Genomic DNA, 21,517 nt, shown 5'->3' with positions numbered 1-21,517 from the left:
CGATGCACAGGTAATTGTACGTAATTGCTAAGTTGTGTCATCGCCATATTGTCTCTTGTATCTTGCTGCTGTGTGCACGTGGCCTCGCGTGCCCTCATGTCAATGCAAGTAGCCTGCTGTCAGATGGTTCCTGGATGGACGTAAAGCTACATTAGTATGAAGCTCCAAAGGTGCAGCGGCGCTGAGCTGCCACCCAGTGTGCCGGTGCCACGGCACGCAAGTGACAAATCGCAGGTGACGCAGGGTCCGGAAGCTGTTAGCCGCAGGCCTGCAAGCTCATGTGCCTGCCTCGATGCCTTGTGTCCATGCTGCTGCTGCTGCTGCTGCTGCTCGGAGTTGGGAGTCTTGGAGAGTTGCTAGGGTGGCTGCTTTCTAGCGCGCATGCGCGTGTTGGTGCTGGTCACGCCTTTCTTGTGGCCCGGCCCCCTTATCCGATCTGCTTTTGCTGACAGGAAGAAGATACGATGTGCGCCATCCCGCTGTGTCGCGACCGAGGATGATCGATCGTCCTCGCCACTGGCTGGCGATTCCCCTCTCCGGTGGTTGCACGCGTCAGCTTTTCAGCTACGGTACATAGTTGAGAGTTTGAGTCGACAAGGTTCTGCGTTATTGACTACTTATGTTGTGTGATGGGCGCTGCTTCATCCAAACATTCAGAACAAGTCATTGGGTCGAGCTTGTTTCAGCTCGTAGATTGTGAGTTGCAGCTTTGAGACTGAAGCTGGGAGGAGCGAATTGTCACAGCTTTATTTGAACTTGTTCGTTTCGACTTGCAGACTAAGCTAACACCACGCAAGCTGCATTTTCCAACCTACATTGTCGAACAGTTAGAGGCCGAGCATTACTACACCCTTATTGCCCCGGTACTTGAAACAACAAATTCGTTGAACCTGGACACAAGACGAGCAGCCCGTCGGCCTGCGTGGTGACGAGACGAGCAGCTTTTGGATTGGATAAGGTACCTGGACAAGGCTCTAGCTCGGAGATGCGAATAATGAACAGTCTGCCCTGACCCCATAGTCAGTGGCCCGGAGTAGTAGTGTCCAGTGCAACGGCTAGGTAGCTCCCAATCCATGTTGCTGGGGGTTGGGCAGACACGAACATGGATGGCATCCTGTCGCTGTCCGCGTACACGGTCACGGCCGCCCGCCTAAGCTAGCTAGCCGCCTACCGTGATCCTCAGCAGGATCCTCCAGGCGTGCACATGACAACATGTGCGGGCAAACTGATAAGGGGTAGCATTAGCAAGCAGGGGCATCATGAAGGCAAGGCAAGCGATAGACATCGAGCCTGCCCCCAGCGCCATGCCGGGAGGGGAATCCGGAGGAGAGATACCCTAGCTGCCATTGTGTTATTCATGGAACTTGGGAGTAATTTGGCACAAGCTTGGCTAACCAAAGCTGTTGTTACCTACTAAGACGAGAGATACGCATTAACAATTGCTTTGCTTTTCCTGTCGCGCGTCAGAGTAAAGTTACGGGGGAAAAAAATGTAAGATGATACATGATGACGTGTATACGTGCACATGCCAACATGATCAAATAAGCTAAGGCAGCCACAGATCCAAGTGCCAGTACGTGAGCCCAGCCAGAAACTCTCAGGCATGCATGGTGTATAGTGGCATTTTCGAAACGAAAAAGATCATCGTCCGGCTAATCATCGAAGAGCATCTTTTCAGATTACTCGTATCTCTTTCCAATATCAAAATATTTTTTCTAATAGAAAGTACTCCAACATATTACCAATTGCATCCCTAATACTAAAATATTTTTGTGATTACTAAAACACACCTTCATCTTACTCAAATGCAGAGAGATTCCTCCATCTACTCTATACATTGAGTAATCTGCTACAACACTAGCTACCAAAACACAAAAAGTGTTATTGATGATTATCGGTGTTTCGTCCATCAGCAAGTAAATTAGCGTCGCGCTTCTCCGTAGCCCGATGGCTAACACTTAAAGATACCTAAGTGTGCTTCGCGTTCCTTGAACTCGAGTGCTGGTGCTTACAACGGGGCGCTCGCAAACGGTCAAGGTGTGTGGGTTGAAAGGTGTTCATAGAGAGAAAGAAGGCCTAGCTCTATCTTACATAGTCTGGTGGGCTGGATTACAATGCGAGAGAAGGAGTACCTCACCCGCGGGGATTGACATCCCGATGAGAAGGTACGGAGCCCTACACGCAGGGCAAAGGTAGGTTCAAATTAGGGGGTGATCATGCACCCACGAAATTTTATAAAAATAGTGATTAGATCTATTTTTCACCGTATATGTCCTCCCACAGCTCAACTTCAAGCATCCACAAGGAGAGTGCACCCCTTCAATTTGCTCTAACTTCGCCACTGCCTACACGTGTCTTGTCCTGGGCTCTCGGTTGGTTGCGCTCCATCGTATCCCAAAGCCAAGTCCTATCCGCCCGTTACGGCACCCCCTGACATGGCCTTGATCTTGTCTGCCATCCCATGGCAGGGCATGGCGTCATCGTATTTGTGGCACGTCCGCCCCGGTCCGTAGGAGCGCCTTTTTCCTGTTAGCAGGATCAGCCCGCCGCATTCCTGGTCTCGATGGTACACGGTGGGGCCCGCTAGCTCGGCACGCCTGCCTCACACTACGCCTGACGCGGGCGGCGGAGGATGACCGGTATGGCTTGTCTCGTCAATCTAACGGGGTGGCGCAGCCAGCGTGCCTGCGGGTCCACAGCGTCACGATGGCCTGGCTAACCAGAGGCGCTCCCCCGATCCTTCGGTCTGTAGGCGGCGCCCTTGCCCCGGTTGTCGGGCAGGGCTCGTGCATGCATGTCACGTCGGGACAGCACATTTAATGCCTCCCGCGCCTTTCTCGAGAGGTTGAGGGGTCGGACTTGGTTGTTGGGTCGGTGCTGGCTTCCCGACCCCGCGGAACTCGTCGCAGGTCAGGAAAGTACCACGTGTCTGGGGTTCACCCATTGGGCCTCCGGGCTGCCACTTCGTCTGGCGGGCCGGCGCTGGTCGCACCTCAGTCTTAGCAGGCCGGTTTGTATGACAGAAACCGGCTGATTCCTTCTTTAGCCCTTGAGGGCCTCTCTTTAGGGTACCCATGGTAAGTGACTCTCACAATGATGGAGAGATATAATATATATGATACGAGAGATGTTAATCTGCTGGAGATGCTCTAAGGCAATAACGCATATGCCCTCGTCCTTCTGTGTGATGGCTACGTTTTGGCAGCGATCCGATGGTCATTTTCGTCCATACAAAAAAGCGCTGTCTCACGTTACATTTTTTCACACGACAATAATGCACGTATCACTCGTCGAAACCTACAAAAAATAAGAAAAATTGTATCCATCGTCCGTTGGGCTCCGTTGGTCCCACCGGTCGTGTGTCGCGACATGTGTGCACATCATGTGCTGATCCGAGTGTGCATTAGGTGATGAGTGAGATGAAGCAAACGGAGCACGGTGTTTGCCGTCGTCGTCGATGGCCGTCCTAGTTACACGACGCACGAGCTCCTACCGGTACCGGAGAGACAGAGCGAGCGACAGGTAGAATAGAGAAATCTCCCGGGTGCTGCTGTTGTCGCCTCGCTGGACGCAACGTTCGCTTGTTCCTGTGTTGGTGTCTGCATCCTCCCCCACGTCAATGAGATTTGACGCGAGATTAACCAGAGAAGAGTCTGCCTTTCGCTCTATCACAAGCTAAGAAAAAAAAAGCTCTTAGTAGGTACATCAACATGGACTACATTGGAGCCAGGTAAAAGTCACTGGACGAGTTCTGTTTTTTTTTTTGAGACCAAGGGTTCTGTTTTTTTGGGTCACTGGACATGCTAAAAACTCTCTTCGCAAAAAAAAAAGAACAAGCTAAAAACTCATCCAGCTTGCCGCGTTGCCGGTGTCGGACGCAGAGCAACCAAAAATATGAGGGGCTCATGCACGTCTCTTTTCCTTCCTCTTCTTTTCTTCAGATGGTGCCTGCCTTATATTCCTATATGCTGCTGCTGCTGCTATGGTAGCAATATAATAATATATTCGATCATGCCTGCCCTCATGATCCATGAGCAGTACACACTTTGTTTGCCTTCACTCTCATCTATGCATTTTTTGATTTCATGTCCTGAAAGAAAAAGAGTAAAAATGCACCGTTAGTCCTCAAACTTGATTCCAGATGTCATCCCAGTTCCTAAACTGCACATTTAGATCCATAAATTTGCTAATCATATCACGTGAGGTCCAAATCATAGTTGATTAAGCTAAATCTAAAGTTATATAATTTATTTAGATAAAAAATTACATGCAAAATGTATACACACAAAAATAATTTGTCGGTACATACAGATAGGGGTACCTCCCGCTAGGGTGTCCAAGCCTTCGGCTTCCCATAATCCATACTCCTCCTCGCCTCTGGGCCACGTGGCATACGGCCTCCGGGCCTGACAGCTGGGACCGCGGTCTCCGGACCCTCCCCCGAACTCCATGAGGCCCGGGGTCTCTGCACACCCAGGTGGGCGGGAGAGCTCTCGGGTAGCCCCTGCGGACCCGGCCTCCCCTGGGAGGTCCGAGGCCGCCACGTGTGATGACCGAACCATCACAGGCCAGCCCACTCCAACCGGCCTCGGGGGCCCCGGGCCCCCCTTCCCCCGGGAAGGGGTCCGGTGCCGCCATGTGTTGCCCAGCGGGAGGAGCGGGGCTGGCCCCGCCGCGTGCCTGCGGCCCGAGGCCCCTTGCGGGTCGCCTCCCCACCTACCAGCATTTAATGCGGTAGCTGAGTCGGGCGCGCCAAAGTCAAAAGGTGCGGCCTGCCACTGACACACGGGGCAGGTAAGCTGACACCACGGTAAGCCCGTCTGATCTGAAGGCGGTGCGTCGTATCACCGTGCACAGTGCGCGGGCTGTGTGCTGTCCCGTCACGGCGCTGCGCGCGTGATGATGGCCTGTAATAGGCGAGCCACGGCGTGCGCTGTAACAGTGCATGCGCGACGAGCCAGCGCCGGCTCGCCCCCTGGCAGGAGGTTCCATCCCAACAGTGACAGCACGGTTTCACTGTTGGGCAACGCTGGCACCGGACACTGTGCAAGACAAGGCTGTACACGGCCATATCCTGGCTGTGGATACGCACATCAACTTCTCGATCGAGAGGACTACGGAGAGGAGCTCGAGGAGAAGACCTCCTTATTTCTCGTAGAACGGCCCCTGTTGGCCAGGCCCACCTGTCGGGGTCCCGCACAGTGTAAGCACTCCCCTTGAACTATAAAAGGGAGAGTGCACTCGTTAGAAGGGAGGGGGGGCTCAGCAATCAGAAACACACAAGCTTATGCTGCTTTCCATTCAGGCTCACGCAGCCAATACAACACCAAAGTGGACGTAGGGTATTACGCTCCGGCGGCCCGAACCACTCTAAATCTTCGTGTCCTTCCTGCGTTCATCTATCCACCGATCGAGCGCTCCTAAGTCTCCTCCAAACCCATCCTTAACTAGGATTAGGCGGGTGCTTTCCGCCACCCGGATGGAGAATTCCTCCGACACCATCCTTAACTAGGATTAGGCGGGTGCTTTCCGCCACCCGGCTGGAGAATTCCTCCGACATAATTCATATTAATTTACTTGTACAAATATATTCAAGTTTGTAAAACAATAACTCATATGACTGAGTTTGTAAAAAGAAACCACAAAATAAAAAGATAATCTAAAAATTGAAACACTTCCACTCTATAATTTAAAAATGATAATTTGGACTTCACGTGATACGATTAGCAAGTTTAAGAATCTGAATATGTATTTTAAAAGTTTGAGGACCGGAAGGACACTCCGAACCAAATTCGAGAACCGGCGGTGTATTTTACTAAAAAGATACTGCTCGTTTGGTGGATATCAACCGTATGTCAAGAAACCCAATCCACACGGTGAACCGCCTATTATTAGAGATACGGGTAGAAAAAACATGTCACTAATGACACTTTCGTTAGAGATGTGGGTTTGGAAAATGCATCACTGAAGGCACTCAATGGTGACGTATTTTGCCGATCCATGTCACTGATAATCATCCACATTCAAGGTTTTGATATTTTTAGTATCAATAATGATGAAAAACGAGCGTCATAAATTAGTGACGATAAAAGAACCGTCACGAGATTTATGATGAAAAAATTACTTTCGTCACAGAATACCTTTTATTATAGGGGATAGGCGACGAACGGATTTTCATCACGCAAGTGTCACATATTACGAACCATAAGGAAATATTTAGTTTCAGTGACATAAGTGAAACGTCACAGAAAGCTATACGTGTTGTAGTGTGTATTTAACTAAAAAATACTAGTCGTTTGGTGGATGTCAACCGTATGTTAAGAAACCCAATCCACGATTCCACACGGTGAACCGCAAATACGACTTTTGGCTCCAGCAAAGAAAACAATGCATGGTTCCCCCAAAAATTCAACGCCTAGATAACTCGATCCAAATTAGTCCCCATGCACAGAATCGCAGCTCGTGTCCACACGCGCATCACCCGTAGAATATACCCTAGCTCACGCTCGGCCGATCAAAGTCAACTGGCTAATTTGGCCGGCTTGCCGAGAAGCTGGAGAGCACCGCAAGCATGTGCGCCCCGTGCCGCCTATCAACCACATGCGCGCATGGCGTGGGTCACCACCGGCAAGCACGCGCGACGGAGGAGATGGTTGGTAGGGAGGAAAGCACGGGATGCATGCGGACGAAGCGAAGGGCAGCAAACTATCCGGAGGAAAGAGCTAGGAGGTCCGTCGTTATATCATGCTCATTCTTGTTTTGGTTGACAAATACTAGAATGGTTTGATCATTCTCATCCCGCCTCTCGTACACATGATTAGTACAAACATGAGGGTTGAAATCATATTTCAGCGAGATTTGATAGGTCGCTATCCCATCTAATAACTAATACTCCATCCGTTCTAAATTATAGATCGTTTTGGTATTGTATCCAGAAATATTAAAATGATCTGTAATTTGGAACGGAGGGATCAAACCAGAAGGCGGATTTTTCAAGACAGAAATAGCAAAAACTCTCTCTCTAAATATATATCAAACCAAAACGTGGATTTTCCAATATAGAAATAGCAAATACTATATATTTAGTAGTTATACAACACAGCTAATGTGTCCACCGTGAAATGATTTATTTGGCCCGGTCATTTTCAACCAAACATGATTAGATGGTTGTGTTTTCCACACGCGCTGATCCCGAGTCCACTTCCCCTTGGTTTTGTCGTGACTTGCACTATATGGCACTCGGTGTGACGACACCGCGGTACTCAATGATACAGTACAATATTACACTTATAAATCAAAAGTCTGTTTATCTTGTATCATATAAAAAATAAAAATTTGTACCTGCTATACAATACAAAACTCATGTCGTGATTTTATTTCCAGCAAGAGTCAATTTTAAGCATTTATTCGGGAACTCCATCTCGAAGTTTCGCAACGCGCATGATTACGAGAGGCTGCGTGTATGAATGATCCAAATGATGAGCTAAATCCATTATTGCAAATCGCTAGATTGTTGAACTCCATTTGACACAGGATGCATCTGATATTTTTGACGAATATTAGTATATAAAATATATTATTGTTCTTATCAGTTGGGGTCTGGGATGCCTTGCAAAGAAGCGTTCACTACTAGATTTAAAATATTTTCTGAGTGTTTTTTAGCTAATAGCCGAAAGTTATTGGTCTTCTTTACGGTTTTTTCTTACATATCTAATGGTTATTTGCTAAGTGGCCAACCCATTTTTTTCTTTGTAAATATTGGTTGACAATTCTTCCCCGTCTGAGATTAATTATAAAAACCAGGCTATAAAACTTCAGCTGTTTGTGAAAAATTAAGAAAAATAATAATCCTCGGCGATACACTCTGAAGTTCTAAATTTACCATAGTAAATATAGAACATAAATTCCATTTTACTTGTAATTGGTGTTTCCTCGAACGAAGGTGGTACAATTCTTTTTTCAACTTCTGACATTAACCATGAGCTTTCATCATTCAGGGTCGTTTTCTTCATCAAACCTTCACATGACATTTTCAAGCATTTATGAAAGTAAAACCCCATGTTGAAGCTCTGCATGCAGAATGCATGATTACAAAGACTATGTACATCATAAATGGTGCAAAGTGACACTATTAAAAAACGAAATGATCTGTAGCAATGCCCTGTTTTTTTGGGACGGGTCAAAATGTATCCCTTTCCAACAAAAAAAACGGTGTTAATGTAACAGCTGGCCCGCTGCTGAAAATACATCTTTAGGGATGGATGGCGCCATAACCCGTCTCTAAAATAGGCTTATTTTTAGGGACGGGTGATGGCGCCACCTATCCCTAAAGATGGAATTTCCAGGGGCGGGTGGCGCCATCACCCGCCCCTGAAAATATGTCCTATTTTTAGAGGCGGGTGATGGCACCACCTGCCCCTACAAATGCTTCTTCAATATTATATAAAAAATTTAATTAATTCTCAAAATATAGTAAATCACATAAAAAAACTCAAATTTATACACTAAGGCTATTGTCACCTATAGAACTAGAAAAAATACTAAATATATTTCAGTGTATATAATGCTTAAGAGTTGCAACCATAAAGTATGGCTTGAGTATGACATAGTAAGTGGGAGAATTCTGCATTGTTGTTTCAACACTCTTAACTATTATATATACTGAAATATAGTTGGCATATTTTTTTCTACTTCTATATGTCACAATATTCTTATGGTACAAATTTCACTATTTTTGGATGTGTTTTGCTATTTTTTGAAATTAATTGAATTTGCAGAACAAATTTAAAAATTATTTGCAAGGGCGGGTGACGCCCCCACCTATCCCACAAAATGCCCTCTCTATGTATGGAACCGGCGGTGGAGACTTGGATAAATTTTTGATTTGAAGTGGCCGCTGCCGCTCCTCCCCGCGCCCCACCTCCTCGCCCCGCGCCGCCACCTCCTCGCGCAGATCTACGGCCGCGGGCCCCGCGCTGCACCTCCTCCCTGCCGCTGCTCCTCCCTGCGCAGCGCCTCCTCCCCGCCAGCTTCCTCCCGCGGATCTAAGGCCGCGAGCCCCTGCAACACCTCCTCCCCACGCCTCCTCCCCTCCTGGTATGTTCTTGATTTTTTTTCTTTTTTCCATTTCGATGCACACACCTGGCGGTCGCGTCATCTGTTCCTGCAAACAGTATTTGTAGCTACGAAAAGCAGAGACGGATATCGCGCCTGCCCCTAGAAATGCTGTTTTACCCGCCCCTAAAAATATTTTACGGAGAAGTGTGATGATCTGACCGTCATTGCAAACTGCCAGATAGTTGAGCATCAACTTATAGGATATTCTCCTAAGTTTCTTTTTTTAGTTACCTTTTGCTTTGGTTACAGTAGTAGACATTTCTTTTAGAATGTGCAATGAACAAATCAGTTGTTTCGGCCGCAAAATCAACGTCGGGCGGCTGCCGAGAAGCTAGAGGCAGGCAGGCAGGTCATGCGGAGCCGCCACCCGCGTGTTCTCGGGCCGGTCAAATTCACACACTCATGCAGGCTGGCGCGTACATACGGAGCATTGACAGCATGTGAATCTGGATAAGCCTTCTTTGCATCCCTGTAGAGGAATCAGTTCCATGCATCTTGGATAGGGCTGAATAATGAGCCGGCTCGGCTCGGTCCGGCTCTCGGCTCGTTATCTTAACAAGCACAAAAGCCTGCTCGGCTCGGCTCAGTCTAGCTCGTGAGCTAGCTCGGGCAGCTCGCGACCCGAGGGTACGCTAGAGCAGCAGAGAGGATCAGGGACTCGAGGTCAACGGCAAGGTGGCGCCCGCGGAGCAAGGGGTCGGGGTCGGGGTCACGGCGGCACGCTCCTTCTCCTTGCTTTTATACTACGAGGCGCCTGCTGAGCTTCTCGTCCTCCATGGCGAGCGGTGGAGCCTGGAGGCGGCGCACCCCTGCTCGGAGCAGGAAGGGCCAAAGGGGAGAAGGCGGAGGGAGGGCAGTAGGGATTGGACCGAGGGAGGGGGAGGAGCGACAGGCGACGATGCAACGCGAATTGGGAATGGCAAGTGAGGCGGCGCGCGTCCAGGGGAATCAGGAGGAGGGGGAGAGGCGACACCCGTGACGGGAATCCGGAGGAGTGGGAGGTAGGCTAAAGGGCAGGAGCTGGTTTTAGGGGGGAGGGGCGCTGGCCGGCAGGAGCGGAACCGCTCGCCCGTCGCCCTTCGGCGGATGCAGCAGGTGCGGGAGTACGGCTATGCGAGAGTGCCGAGCGGGTCGGGTTTTGCTGGATTAACACGAGTCGGGCCTATTGGGCCACAAATTTGGACTTCTAGACGGCCTGTAACATAGATGGAACCATAGATGGAACCATATTGCACATGTAGCTCATTAGGCTCGCGAGCAGCTCGCAAGCTGGCTCGAACTTGCTTGTTATACTAACGAGCACAAAGTCCTCCTCGGCTCGTTAGGAATTGGACCGAGCTGAGCCAAGCTGGTTGCGAGTCAAGCGAGCTAACGAGCCACGAGCAATTTTTCCAGCTCTAATCCTGGATATATCTATATATGACATCCGTAGTGTTGGAACTTGGAAATGGAAAGTGAATGGAGCAGAAAACACAAAACCGTCTGATTTCGCCACTACGTACAGACTCAAAAGAAGTGGTCTCAAGCAGCAATTTATTGTTACACACAAAACGGGCTATTTATCATTACACAATTGGAATCAAACACATTACATCTCGAAACATTCTGACCAAAATTTGTTCCCTCTTTGTTTCCACCTCCCGAATAACTGGAATATGCTGAAATTCTAGTGGAACTTTAATCCCTGACTTTTAATTTGCACCATATCTGTGCTTACCTACTTGGGTGCTCTTTTGCTTTCATATACTTAATATGAAATATGTAATAGAAACCTCAAAGTGAATTATTGTATATACCATGGACTAACTCGGCCTCAATTTTTTTCCTTTAATATCTAATACTTTTTGCATATTATTTCCTTATTTTTACTAACTTTCACTGAGAGTCATTTCCAAGCATTTAGAAAACTCATCGATCATGAGATGGCACGTGTGAATGATCGAAATCATGAATCAATATATCGCTAGATTTATGATATGCATTTGATACTAGGATGACACACTCAACCTTTGGGTTGAAAATTATTAGAACCACAGGGGCAGATACAGGATTTAATGTTAAGGGGGCCAGTAAAAATATAGATAATCATGTAGGAAGCGAATATACGTGGGCGAGCACTGGATACCTCCAGTGCGCTCCAACGAGACGAGACTCGAGAGGTACGTTGGCAAGTAGCTCCAAGCTAAGATACGTTGAGGCAATGTTTGAGGGTGCACAGGCGAGTAGCTGGCCTAGAGATCAATTCATGTCGGATGTCCTTCCGGGCCGTCGTGTCTAGGGTCATAACCAACAAAGGAAGGTGACGAGCAGTGATGCAGGGTGTGGAGGAGGATGGGTTTATCCCATCCTCCCTGTTCTCCAACCAAACACACGTTTAGATTACAACTACATTTTTAGAAAAAAAGTTGTGGCAAGTGTTAAATGACAAAAATGAATGTGCACTAGAGTAGTATAATTATATCCAATTTCAACTTGAAGGGTTGGACCATATTAAGCTTTTTTTTTGAAAATAAAATCTTAAATTACGTACTGTAATTTAATTCACTTACAGCATATACTTTTCATTCAAACTATATATTTTTATCATTAAATTCAATCATACTCTGTTTCACAACTTAATATGCAATGCAAGCGCATGGTGTTAATCAACTAATATGCAAATTTCTGGTACCTATTAGAGTAGGCATCCATCCATAGGAGGGGCCATGGCCCCTGCCGGCCTCCTGGCTCCGCCACTAGTCATCCACAAAGCATGTTAAAATCATGCAATGTACACTAAGTGGGTGTTGTTGCCGGACTGCTAACTCAAGCTAAATCATAGGACCGACACTTTCTATTATGGTGTATAGATATGAAATGATTTAGCATCACTTCTTCAAAGTAGTGTCACTGTCATGATACAATTACGCAAATGATTTGTCCGGAGTACATGCATGTATCATAGCCGACCATTATGCATCTTGCAAAATCTGAACTATAGACGACCTAGTAGTTTGAGACAATCACCAAGCAGTCTTTCTCTAATCTCTACCTAGTAGGTGTCTACTAAAATGACTCAGAAGAGGTTCTTACCATGCTAACCACACAAGCAAGAGAAATTATAAGGTGTGTTTGGTTCGGTGGACATCATGGAACGGATGGGTTAATCTTTTTTTTACCTGTGTTTGGTCGGGAGATATGGGACGAAGTTGTCCACTACAGGAAAATGTTCGGCCAATATCTGGGACGAGCTGGTTGGTCATAATCGGGCGGACGGACTCGTCCCTTCCTCACGCCATGACTTCTCCATCATCTTAGGCACGCACAGCGGAGCAAGGCAGGTGGTGGCAAGAAGGAGCTCCCAGCTACATCCCAAGCAAGCTCTGGTCGTGCAGGATGTGTGGTGGGGCGAGCTCCTCTAGCAGCACGTAAGCTCTCCGACATATCAAGTTCCTCTGGCGGCTGTGCGAGCTCTCTAGCATGCCGAGCTTCTACGGAAGCTGCAAGCTCTGTTTCTTTTTCTTTCGATGAGGTGCGCCAGCTCTGGGTGGTTGGAATGTGAGCCACAGTGAGTAGTGAGCCGTGAACGAGGAGGAAGAAGAGTAGTCACATGATGATAAGTGGGACCCATATGTTACTATATCTAACACCTAGATAAATCCATCCCTACAACCAAACACTAGCGAGGATGATTCAATCTAAAAAATTAGGAGCGAGACCGTCCCATCCCACTGCATCTCTTAACCAAACATATGCTTAGTGACTCGCCTGAGTAATTTCAATAAAACCGAGTATTAACATGAAGCAACTACCTCCTGACATGTGAGTTTCTCAAAAAATAAATATAATTACATCGATTTGATTTTTCTACACATTAATTTTTTGTTGCATCAATGCACTAATCTAAACACTGATTGCATAGGCCTAGTCATGGTTAATAATTAAAGTCATTCTAGTAGTGAAACTATATATCGTGAATCCTTTATTTTTGCTCACTTCAATGTAAGCATCCTCTTCCTCCCTTTGTTGTTGATATCTATATCTTGAGGTTTCGCCTCACTCTCTTTCTCTACTTAATAACTTGAAGCACACCCGAGCCTAAAGAATAGAAAATGAAAATAGTGTCTTTGATGCCTCGCTTGAATCAATTGACCTAAACTGCTAGTACTAGTTAGCACTAGTTACTATCCCCATATGATAAATTAGTCTCAACTCCATCAGCACTGGTTATTATAACCATAAACAATAGCACAAATCAAGTGAACAAGGATCTATTACGTGTCCAATATCTTGTTCGTAATGATATGAGAGAACTACATAAAAAATAGAGATTTGCACCGTAATTTCAATGAAAGGTTGGGACATAATGATAAAAAACTAGAAAGCATCATCATGAATTGGGACAATGGGGCTACACTATTATCCTTGTCATTTGTGGAGGGTCCACTGCTCGTATAATTTGTTATTCTCTTTTATTTTTCATTTTTACTCTTTTATGTGTTGCACATCTAAAAATTGTGATATCTCGAGCATGAATGACATGCTTAACATTCACCGGCACCTCTATATAATTGAACTAAAGAATTTATGCAAATATCCCAATAACAAAAGTTGTTTATTTGTATCATGATATTTTTTCACCTTGGAACACAATAGTGAATTGAAACACTTATTTCTTCATTTTAATAATCTAAAATAATACTAAAAAATTAAATAAAAAACTTATATGCACACCACTAGTTCATAAAAGTAAATATGTAAGATTTTATTTTAAGATATTTTTCTCGCTCTTTAATTCCCTAAAATAACACAATTTAAATAAAAGAGTGTAGGTTCCACTCCAACTAAAAGAGTTTGTGTCTCTGCGTGAGAATACTACAAAATAGCATTTAACAAACGCATATATACAAAATGGTGGACAAGAGGACTTAATCAAATATCTAAATGAAAATATTAATATTATTATTCATTTTAGTATTTGTGATATTTTTCCTTGATTATGCAGCTGCAATGGTACCACATTTAATACATATTTTGATGGTGAAAAAGATGGATGCTAAATTTATTTATTTTAACTTTGAAATCACAACTGTAGTCGCTAGCCATTGTGCTTCATCATGCCTTCAATATGTGGGATTGGTGTTAGGATCATGAAGGCAAGGGATCATCACATTGAAGTAAAGTAATGTCAAATAGTTTAGTAAAGATCCACATGTTTTGTTTTATTATTATGCATAAATGGTTATATAAGTTGTTGGGCATACTGATGCCTTTTAATTTTCTAAAACACTATAAATACAAAGGTTGTATATTATTTTTTTTGTCAATGTAAGGGATCGCCCATTTATCTTTTATTATGTGGATCTGGCTAGAGTATGTAAACTCACTGTGATATAGTTTTGAACTAGTTTATCATCCATCTTTATTCATATAGTGTGTATTTTCCACTTGTGCATATATGGATTATCATTAGAATAATAGCAACAAAGAACATATATATATAGCTCATGCACACCAATTTATTCATTTAGTGTGTATTTTCCACTTGTGCGTGTGTTATTTATCTTTATGCTAGGGGTCTTTTGGCCACTCAAAATAAGTCGGGAAGGTGTTATTTTGTGAAGTTTATAAGATCAGGGGTGGATCTAGGACCTGGGCTGGGGCTTTCGCCACCCGGGTCTAGCCCGCAAAACTCCATTAACCTTCATATTGTATATAGTGAAAACCAGCCCATGTATCTCCAAACTAATCTATAATTAGTCTGTGTAAGATCAATCTCCGTTGGTTTAGCCCCGGCCCAACACCATTTCTAGTTCCGCCTCTGTATAAGATGACATGTTAGGTTAACTAACACATCCATATAAAATGTGAACAAGTGTGTCCAATAAATATTCTAATGAACATTATTGTTCATGTTATTATGATGATAATTTTTATAACATAATTTTTTAGTGATAAATTGTGATAAGTTTTATAACAATGATGATTTGGTGATAATTTTTATAACAATGATAATTTTATGAAAATATACCACATTTATGTGATGTGATAGATGTGTGTATAATTTGCTAGATTCAAGTTTAAATATAGTCGCTAACAACAATGACTTCATCATACAAATAACTTGCAAGAATCGGTGTGGGATGAGTCCAATCACAAAGCAAATGGATTTCGTATGCTAGGTGAGGAGTGATCTCGTATAATATAACAAAAGATACACATGTTTTTATTCTATAACCTTTCATAGAGATAAATATAAATAGGTATCATATTGTGCTAATCCAAGCATGACCCTATAGCGCACAAAAATAGATATGTGGGCATTTGTTCGATTGAGAATAAATGTTGCATTTTGTTTTTTATGTAGGGGTTTGTTCACCATTTTCGATCTTTCTCACTCTGCCTAAAACTTATGCAACCCACTATGATATACATCTTGACTAGCTTAAATGCACCATTACACGATCTATGGGACCTAGTTTGGAGAAAAGAAACATATCTACACCTATGACCTCCAAAACAAACAAATAAAAGGCAAGGAGATAATGTGCCATCCCTCTTGTCGTGGGGCCACCCATCAATTCACAAGCAACCTTGAACGGAAGGAAGCAAACGTGATGAACCGGAGGGCATATCTGTCACTCCTAATTCTTGCAGGCCCTTTCCTGCAAGCGCCCAATAGCATAACAACCACACCTGAGCCTGCGGCCTCACTGCCATCCAGGGGTCGTCGTCCTTCCCTCCTCCTCCTCCCCCCTCTCCCTCTCGTCGCGGCATAAACAAACCAAACCAGACCAAAGGAAAGCAAAGGCAAAACCCCACCTCCTCCGTGCCCCGCCCCCTGCTTTTCCTCGCCTCCATTACCGGGCTGCGCGCGGCGGCGTCTGGCCTGCGGCGGCGGGGATGGTGGAGATTGATGGCGCCGTGGGAGTGGGAGGAGGCGGGCAGGCGCCGGCGCCGGCGCCGCACCCGCGGCTGTGGCGGCTGGTGGACGAGCGGTGCGACCCGCGCGCCCTAGAGACGGACTACGTGCGGCGGTTCCACCGGCACGAGCCCCGCGAGCACCAGTGCTCCTCCGCCGTCGCCAAGCACATCAAGGCCCCCGTCCACCTCGTAAGCGCCTCCGAACCTGTTGCTTTTGTTCATGCCGTTGAATATAATCATTTTGGCTGCTTCTTCTTCTTCTGTTTCTTGGCGTCCGGATCTCGCTGGGCCGATCCGCCGCGGCGATGTCTTGCCGATCGGTTCCTTGATTTTTCTCCTCCGTTCTGTTTGGTCCGGTTTTGGAGTGCTGATGCGTCTCTCCTTGATTAGGAAAGACGCCGACTTGGTTCAGAGTCACCGCTGGTTTGGTCTGTTTCTTCAATCGGGCACACATCCAGGCCTGATTTGGAGGCCGTCATGAGCTGGTCCCGTTCCTGCCTGCTTATTTCTCTCATCGCCCCTCCTTTTTTCTTGTGATTGGCCGGGCAGATCAATTGATCGGAACCACGTCGCTTTCGCTGAAAGCTAAGATTTCCGTTTCCTCGCAAGAAGCCTGTGATTTTACTTTTTTTTCACTGAATCGGCGTCCAGCTTTTGCTCCCGTGCGAGGCGCGGCTTTATATACGAGATGAACATGAGATGCATGATTGGTCGCAAATGATAGCCAGCAAAGCCTGGAGGATTTTTAATTCGCCTTTCTGTACCTCGCCTCACGTGGGAAGATGCTTCCCCCACCGCCACCTCGAGATCCCCGCTGAATCTGCTTTTCGCGAGATTATTTTGGGATTTCTAGGTGTTCTTGCATTGGCTGCCCTGTATTCCTTGTTAGGCCTTGAACATTTGTAGCTTTATTCTGCAAGTAATCTAATAGAGATGGTGGAGATATGCTTCACTTGGACTCCACTCCTTTGGATGTGGGTTCAGCGCTTGCCAAAAGATTAGATGCAACTAGTAATCTTCTTAAAAAAAAAGAGGAATAGCTTTTGCAGAATTGTGAGATGCTAACTTGTGATGCATTGAGTTGATTATTTGAAAGGAAATAATCATTTTGGGCCACTTTCCGGCCAAAGTTACCAGCATATGCTGAATGGATGCTGCCTCAGTTTCTAAGTGTGAATATGTGTATACAGTCCATAGTTCTCTCAAGGCACTATACCTCATATTATAATTGTGTATCTGTGGTTAAAAGAGCTGTCATATTCTTCAATCATCCTGATTTGATTTGTACACCACTCTTCCTGCCATTTTCTTGTGATAATTTCTGGCCTTCTGGCTTCTTTTCAGCTGTTCACTGATAGGACAGGCTGAGTTATCAGGTACAGTCTGCCGGTTACGGTCTTTATGTAGCACAGTTAATAGCAATTGACCTGTGTGTTGGAAACTTCTTTCCTCGATTGTCATATGCATGTGTGTGAATTGATCCTCTTCACCTTCCTAATCATTATCTGTGTATCTGATGAAGTAATTATCTGGCAGGTTTGGTCTCTGGTGAGGCGGTTTGATCAACCACAGCTTTTCAAGCCCTTTGTGAGCCGGTGTGAAATGAAAGGGAACATTGAGATCGGCAGTGTGAGGGAGGTCAATGTGAAGTCTGGGCTGCCAGCCACAAGAAGCACAGAGAGGCTGGAGCTGTTAGATGACAATGAGCACATACTCAGCGTCAGGTTCGTTGGAGGTGATCACAGGTTGCAGGTGTGTTCTATTCTTGATCTATACTGTCCGTCTTACAATTCATTTGGTTCAGGCTTAGATGTGGTTCCAAGATGCAGACTTCCTGATCTGGTAGATTATGCTTAAGAAAATTAGCAGTGGTCATATGTACTATCAGGATTATTCATTGATCAGGCATACTAATCTCAAAAGGTCCTCACCAACTTTCATGTGGCTACCACAGATTTTTTGACCTGACTGCTGCATATATTTCTTATACACTCAGTAAAGTTCTACTAAAATTGGTTTCTTAGTTGTTGCTCAGTTGCTGCATGTCGTAATATGTAAGCGAAGAAATGTATGACACTGGGTTTATCCCTTTTTAATGGCAAGGTCAAATTGTGTGCACATGACAAGTTGATTCCCACTAATTTCCTTCAATAGCCTTTCCTTGGGTACAATGCATCTGTACATGCAAACGGTGTGCACTTGAAACAATTGACAGGTGTGCTTGGCATCTGTTGTTGTTCCCTTCTCCACCAACGATAAAGAATAATATGCTCATGCACAAATAATGGTGGGCTTAACCCATCACTTGCTAATAAAATAGTGCTCTAATGCAAAGCACCTCTACTCTCAACTCATTGGGGTGGTTGAAGTAAACACGAGAGATATTTTCCACCTCATCTCCTCATCCTGACATCTCCTGATGCATCTTGATGTGCTGCCATGCTATCTGATAGCCCCAACAAACTGTTGTCGTCTAACCAAACAACAAGCACCGGTTGTTGTTATCTATGTGTGATGTTTGTTTGTTCTCAACTGCTTGGACTAACAAGTATGGCACTGACTTGCCACCCTTTGACCATACATGCCGAATTCGTTGCATGAGGACCTGTCACTCCCTTGTCGTGCTCCATCCGTTTGCTCTCATCATCGATGGCAACAAGTGGCCATGGTCACATGCACTGCATTTGGATAGTGCAAGACACTTGTGACTTGTCTGAATCTAAGGGGGGGATGCAGTTATCCGCGCGCCTCTTAAGTTCGTTGGAAGAGCACCAGCTTTCCTGTGCGCTGACGATAACTAACTGATGTGCTTGCCATCTTCCTTTGCAGAACTACTCCTCCATCCTCACCGTCCACCCCGAGGTCATCGACGGCCGGCCAGGGACCCTGGTGATCGAGTCCTTCGTCGTCGACGTCCCCGACGGCAACACCAAGGACGAGACGTGCTACTTCGTGGAGGCCCTGCTCAAGTGCAACCTCAAGTCGCTCGCGGAGGTGTCGGAGAACCGTGTCACCAGGGATCAAACGGAGCCCCTTGACCGGTGATGGAGATGGAGTCGGTTCGTCGATTCGGAACATCTCTTTCCTTAGAATGTGCAGAGCTATTCTCCAATGGAGCCCCTAGGTTCTTGGAACTTGCATGAAAGAGTTTTGAGGAAGTGCTACTGCTACGCTGTGTTCAAAATTATGTTTCCTCCTTGCGATTGTGTTGGCTGTTCTTCTCCAGCGTTGTATGTCGCCGAAGGAGAAGAACAGAATGCTGTGCTATTGTAGTGATGAAGTAAAAGAAAAAAAAAGTTAGAACTGTGAGGCCCTGAACATCTGCAACCTGATTAATGTGGACTAGAGGGTTTCTCTGTAATTAGCTTCTCGCTCTAGATTACCGCATACTGATTTCTGTCTCTTGTGTATATCTGTGTAAATACATGCCCCTCATGTAATTCCGGAGAGGACTATGAATCGGCTACGATTGTAATCTTCGAGGAAGAACCATTGTTACTTGCTTGCTACAGATACTGTAGTTGAACTTGGTTACCATGGAGAAACAAGATTCCCAAGCATTTGGCTTTGCTGATCTCGGCAAGTTGGCAGCACAACTTTGCGGTGCTGCCGCCAACATTATTGCAACATAATGCTGAGAAGTCCAAATGTTTTCTACTGCCTAATTTGTTGGATTCTCCCTAGTGCCAACCCTTCAAATGATGATCAAGGAAGAAGAAAAGAGGAAAAAGTCCTAGCCTTCGCAACTTCTAGATAGCATATTGCAACATATATAGATAGCTCACAGTGTGAAACCGAAATGGGGAAGGGTTGAAACTTTTAGAAATCGAGCACCATATGAAACTTTCCGTTGTTGAGAATCAAATCCTCATGAAGTTGAAAAGCTGTTGATGGTGCAGCATTGTTTTGCAATATTCTATATCTTGTTTTCTTAGTGTTTATTAGTGGCAATCTCGATCTTTTGGTGTTTACTGTCTGATGGTCACTTCAGTGGCAAAAGAAAAGGCGATCGTCATGCATGGTCAATTGCTACCACAAGAAGAGAGACTTTCCTTTTCTTCTCTTAACAGTTTTTGTGGGCAGCAAAGTTTGACGTAAGGACACTAGTGGAGCCTTCATGATGTGTTTTTGCAAGCATTAGTAAGGTCAGTTTTGCCGTGTTAACTTTCCACTTGGAAACGTTTACTTCCTGGAGCATAAGAATTCCCTAGGATTAGCTTTTTTTATATTTTATTTTTTCTGTGAAGGATTATTCCCTCTCTACTCCATCTATGCTTTTTCCCTTTTGCCACTTTGGTCCTGTCAGTGTTGTTTAATTGTTGCCTCGGAAATGAAACCGCAGAAATTTGAAAAATAAATATACTAAAAAAAGTAAAAAAATCCTTAAAAGAAGAAAAATCCTAAAGTTTCAGAAGAATTCATGGGTAACTCCTAAATTCCTAAAACTTTTGCAAGAATTTCACGATGAGACCTTTTTTATATTACTTAACTTACTTTTTTTTTTGCTAAACTGTTACTTAACTTACTTAAAGGTGCACAGTATCAAATGAACTCTCCAGACAATGTGAAAGCAGCTCACACGGGGGGTAGCTTGCCCCTTGGTACTACTCAAGGGGTGACTACGTACTTCAATCAATTTGTGTGAAAACAGTCTCTATCATTCCATCGCATGAATAGAGTATATGAGAGATGGGACTATGTTCACCTTAAAGTTCAAGGGACTAAAATTGGCTAGAACCAATCTCCATAACATGATTTCTATTTTCTATATTTTTTTGTAAGTAAACTTTTAGAAGTGGCTGATATTATTTATTTTCCAAACTCTTACTTTTGTAATGAATTCTTTTTCCTGTGTTTTCCCTTAATTCACATTACTACCCGATCTATATTCTTTGTTTTTGCCACTTAATTTGGTCCTATTGGTGCCTTTTGACTGTCCGATATATACTAAAAATCATAGAAAATTGAAAAAGTAAATGCCACAAACCTAAAATATTAAGAACGTAGTACAATACCAGTATTGGTTATTACATCACTTAAATCAATTCAACAGAAATGCAGTCCCTATCATTCCTGGGCAAGAGTATATTGGGGTTTGTTCACACAAAATTTGTAGAACTCAAATCAGACGATGGAACCAATTTCTCAAAAACAATCCGTACTTTATTATAAATGTTCAAAAGTGACATTTTTTCTCTCTAAAGTTACTGGTACTGTTTATAGGTTTTTGTATTCTTTTTATTTTCCTGGATTTTCTTTTCCAATCTTTTCTCAAAGGTCAATTGATGTTTACTTCATGAAAGTGCCAACGATATGACAATGGCGGGAATAATACCAAAAGATAGAAGCATCGATTTTCTGGTTCCTTCAATGCCATAAAGAAAACTTCGTGGCAACTTTTGACCTTGCAAGATTTCGTCGTCCCATATGACCGTTAGGATCGCATTTCAACCTTTACAAAAACGAACTCTAGAAAACTGCATATAGAATAGGGTTT

General features: G+C 44.7%; 1 protein-coding gene across 1 annotated transcript; it reads left to right on the top strand.

The window, feature by feature from the left end:
* The first annotated feature begins 15,806 nt into the window (after window positions 1–15,806).
* On the top strand, window positions 15,807–19,526 carry LOC112885733 (abscisic acid receptor PYL3). Its single transcript, XM_025951368.1, has 3 exons — window positions 15,807–16,209; window positions 17,557–17,772; window positions 18,850–19,526. The coding sequence occupies exons 1-3, from the start codon at window positions 16,000–16,002 to the stop codon at window positions 19,063–19,065; spliced, it is 642 nt and encodes a 213-aa protein (XP_025807153.1). The 5' UTR covers window positions 15,807–15,999; the 3' UTR covers window positions 19,066–19,526.
* The last annotated feature ends 1,991 nt before the right edge of the window (window positions 19,527–21,517 follow it).

Source organism: Panicum hallii, chromosome 1 (genome assembly GCF_002211085.1).
Source record: "Panicum hallii strain FIL2 chromosome 1, PHallii_v3.1, whole genome shotgun sequence".
In the NCBI taxonomy this organism is placed as follows: domain Eukaryota; kingdom Viridiplantae; phylum Streptophyta; class Magnoliopsida; order Poales; family Poaceae; genus Panicum; species Panicum hallii.
Note: the sequence above shows the minus strand (reverse complement) of the source record. Positions and strands in the feature narration are given on the sequence as shown.

Coding starts and splice junctions, on each gene's coding strand:
- LOC112885733 (XM_025951368.1), top strand. CDS start 16,000: ATGGTGGAGATTGATGGCGCCGTGGGAGTGGGAGGAGGCGGGCAGGCG. Junction 16,210..17,556: donor TCAAGGCCCCCGTCCACCTC/GTAAGCGCCTCC, acceptor ATTATCTGGCAG/GTTTGGTCTCTGGTGAGGCG. Junction 17,773..18,849: donor GAGGTGATCACAGGTTGCAG/GTGTGTTCTATT, acceptor CTTCCTTTGCAG/AACTACTCCTCCATCCTCAC.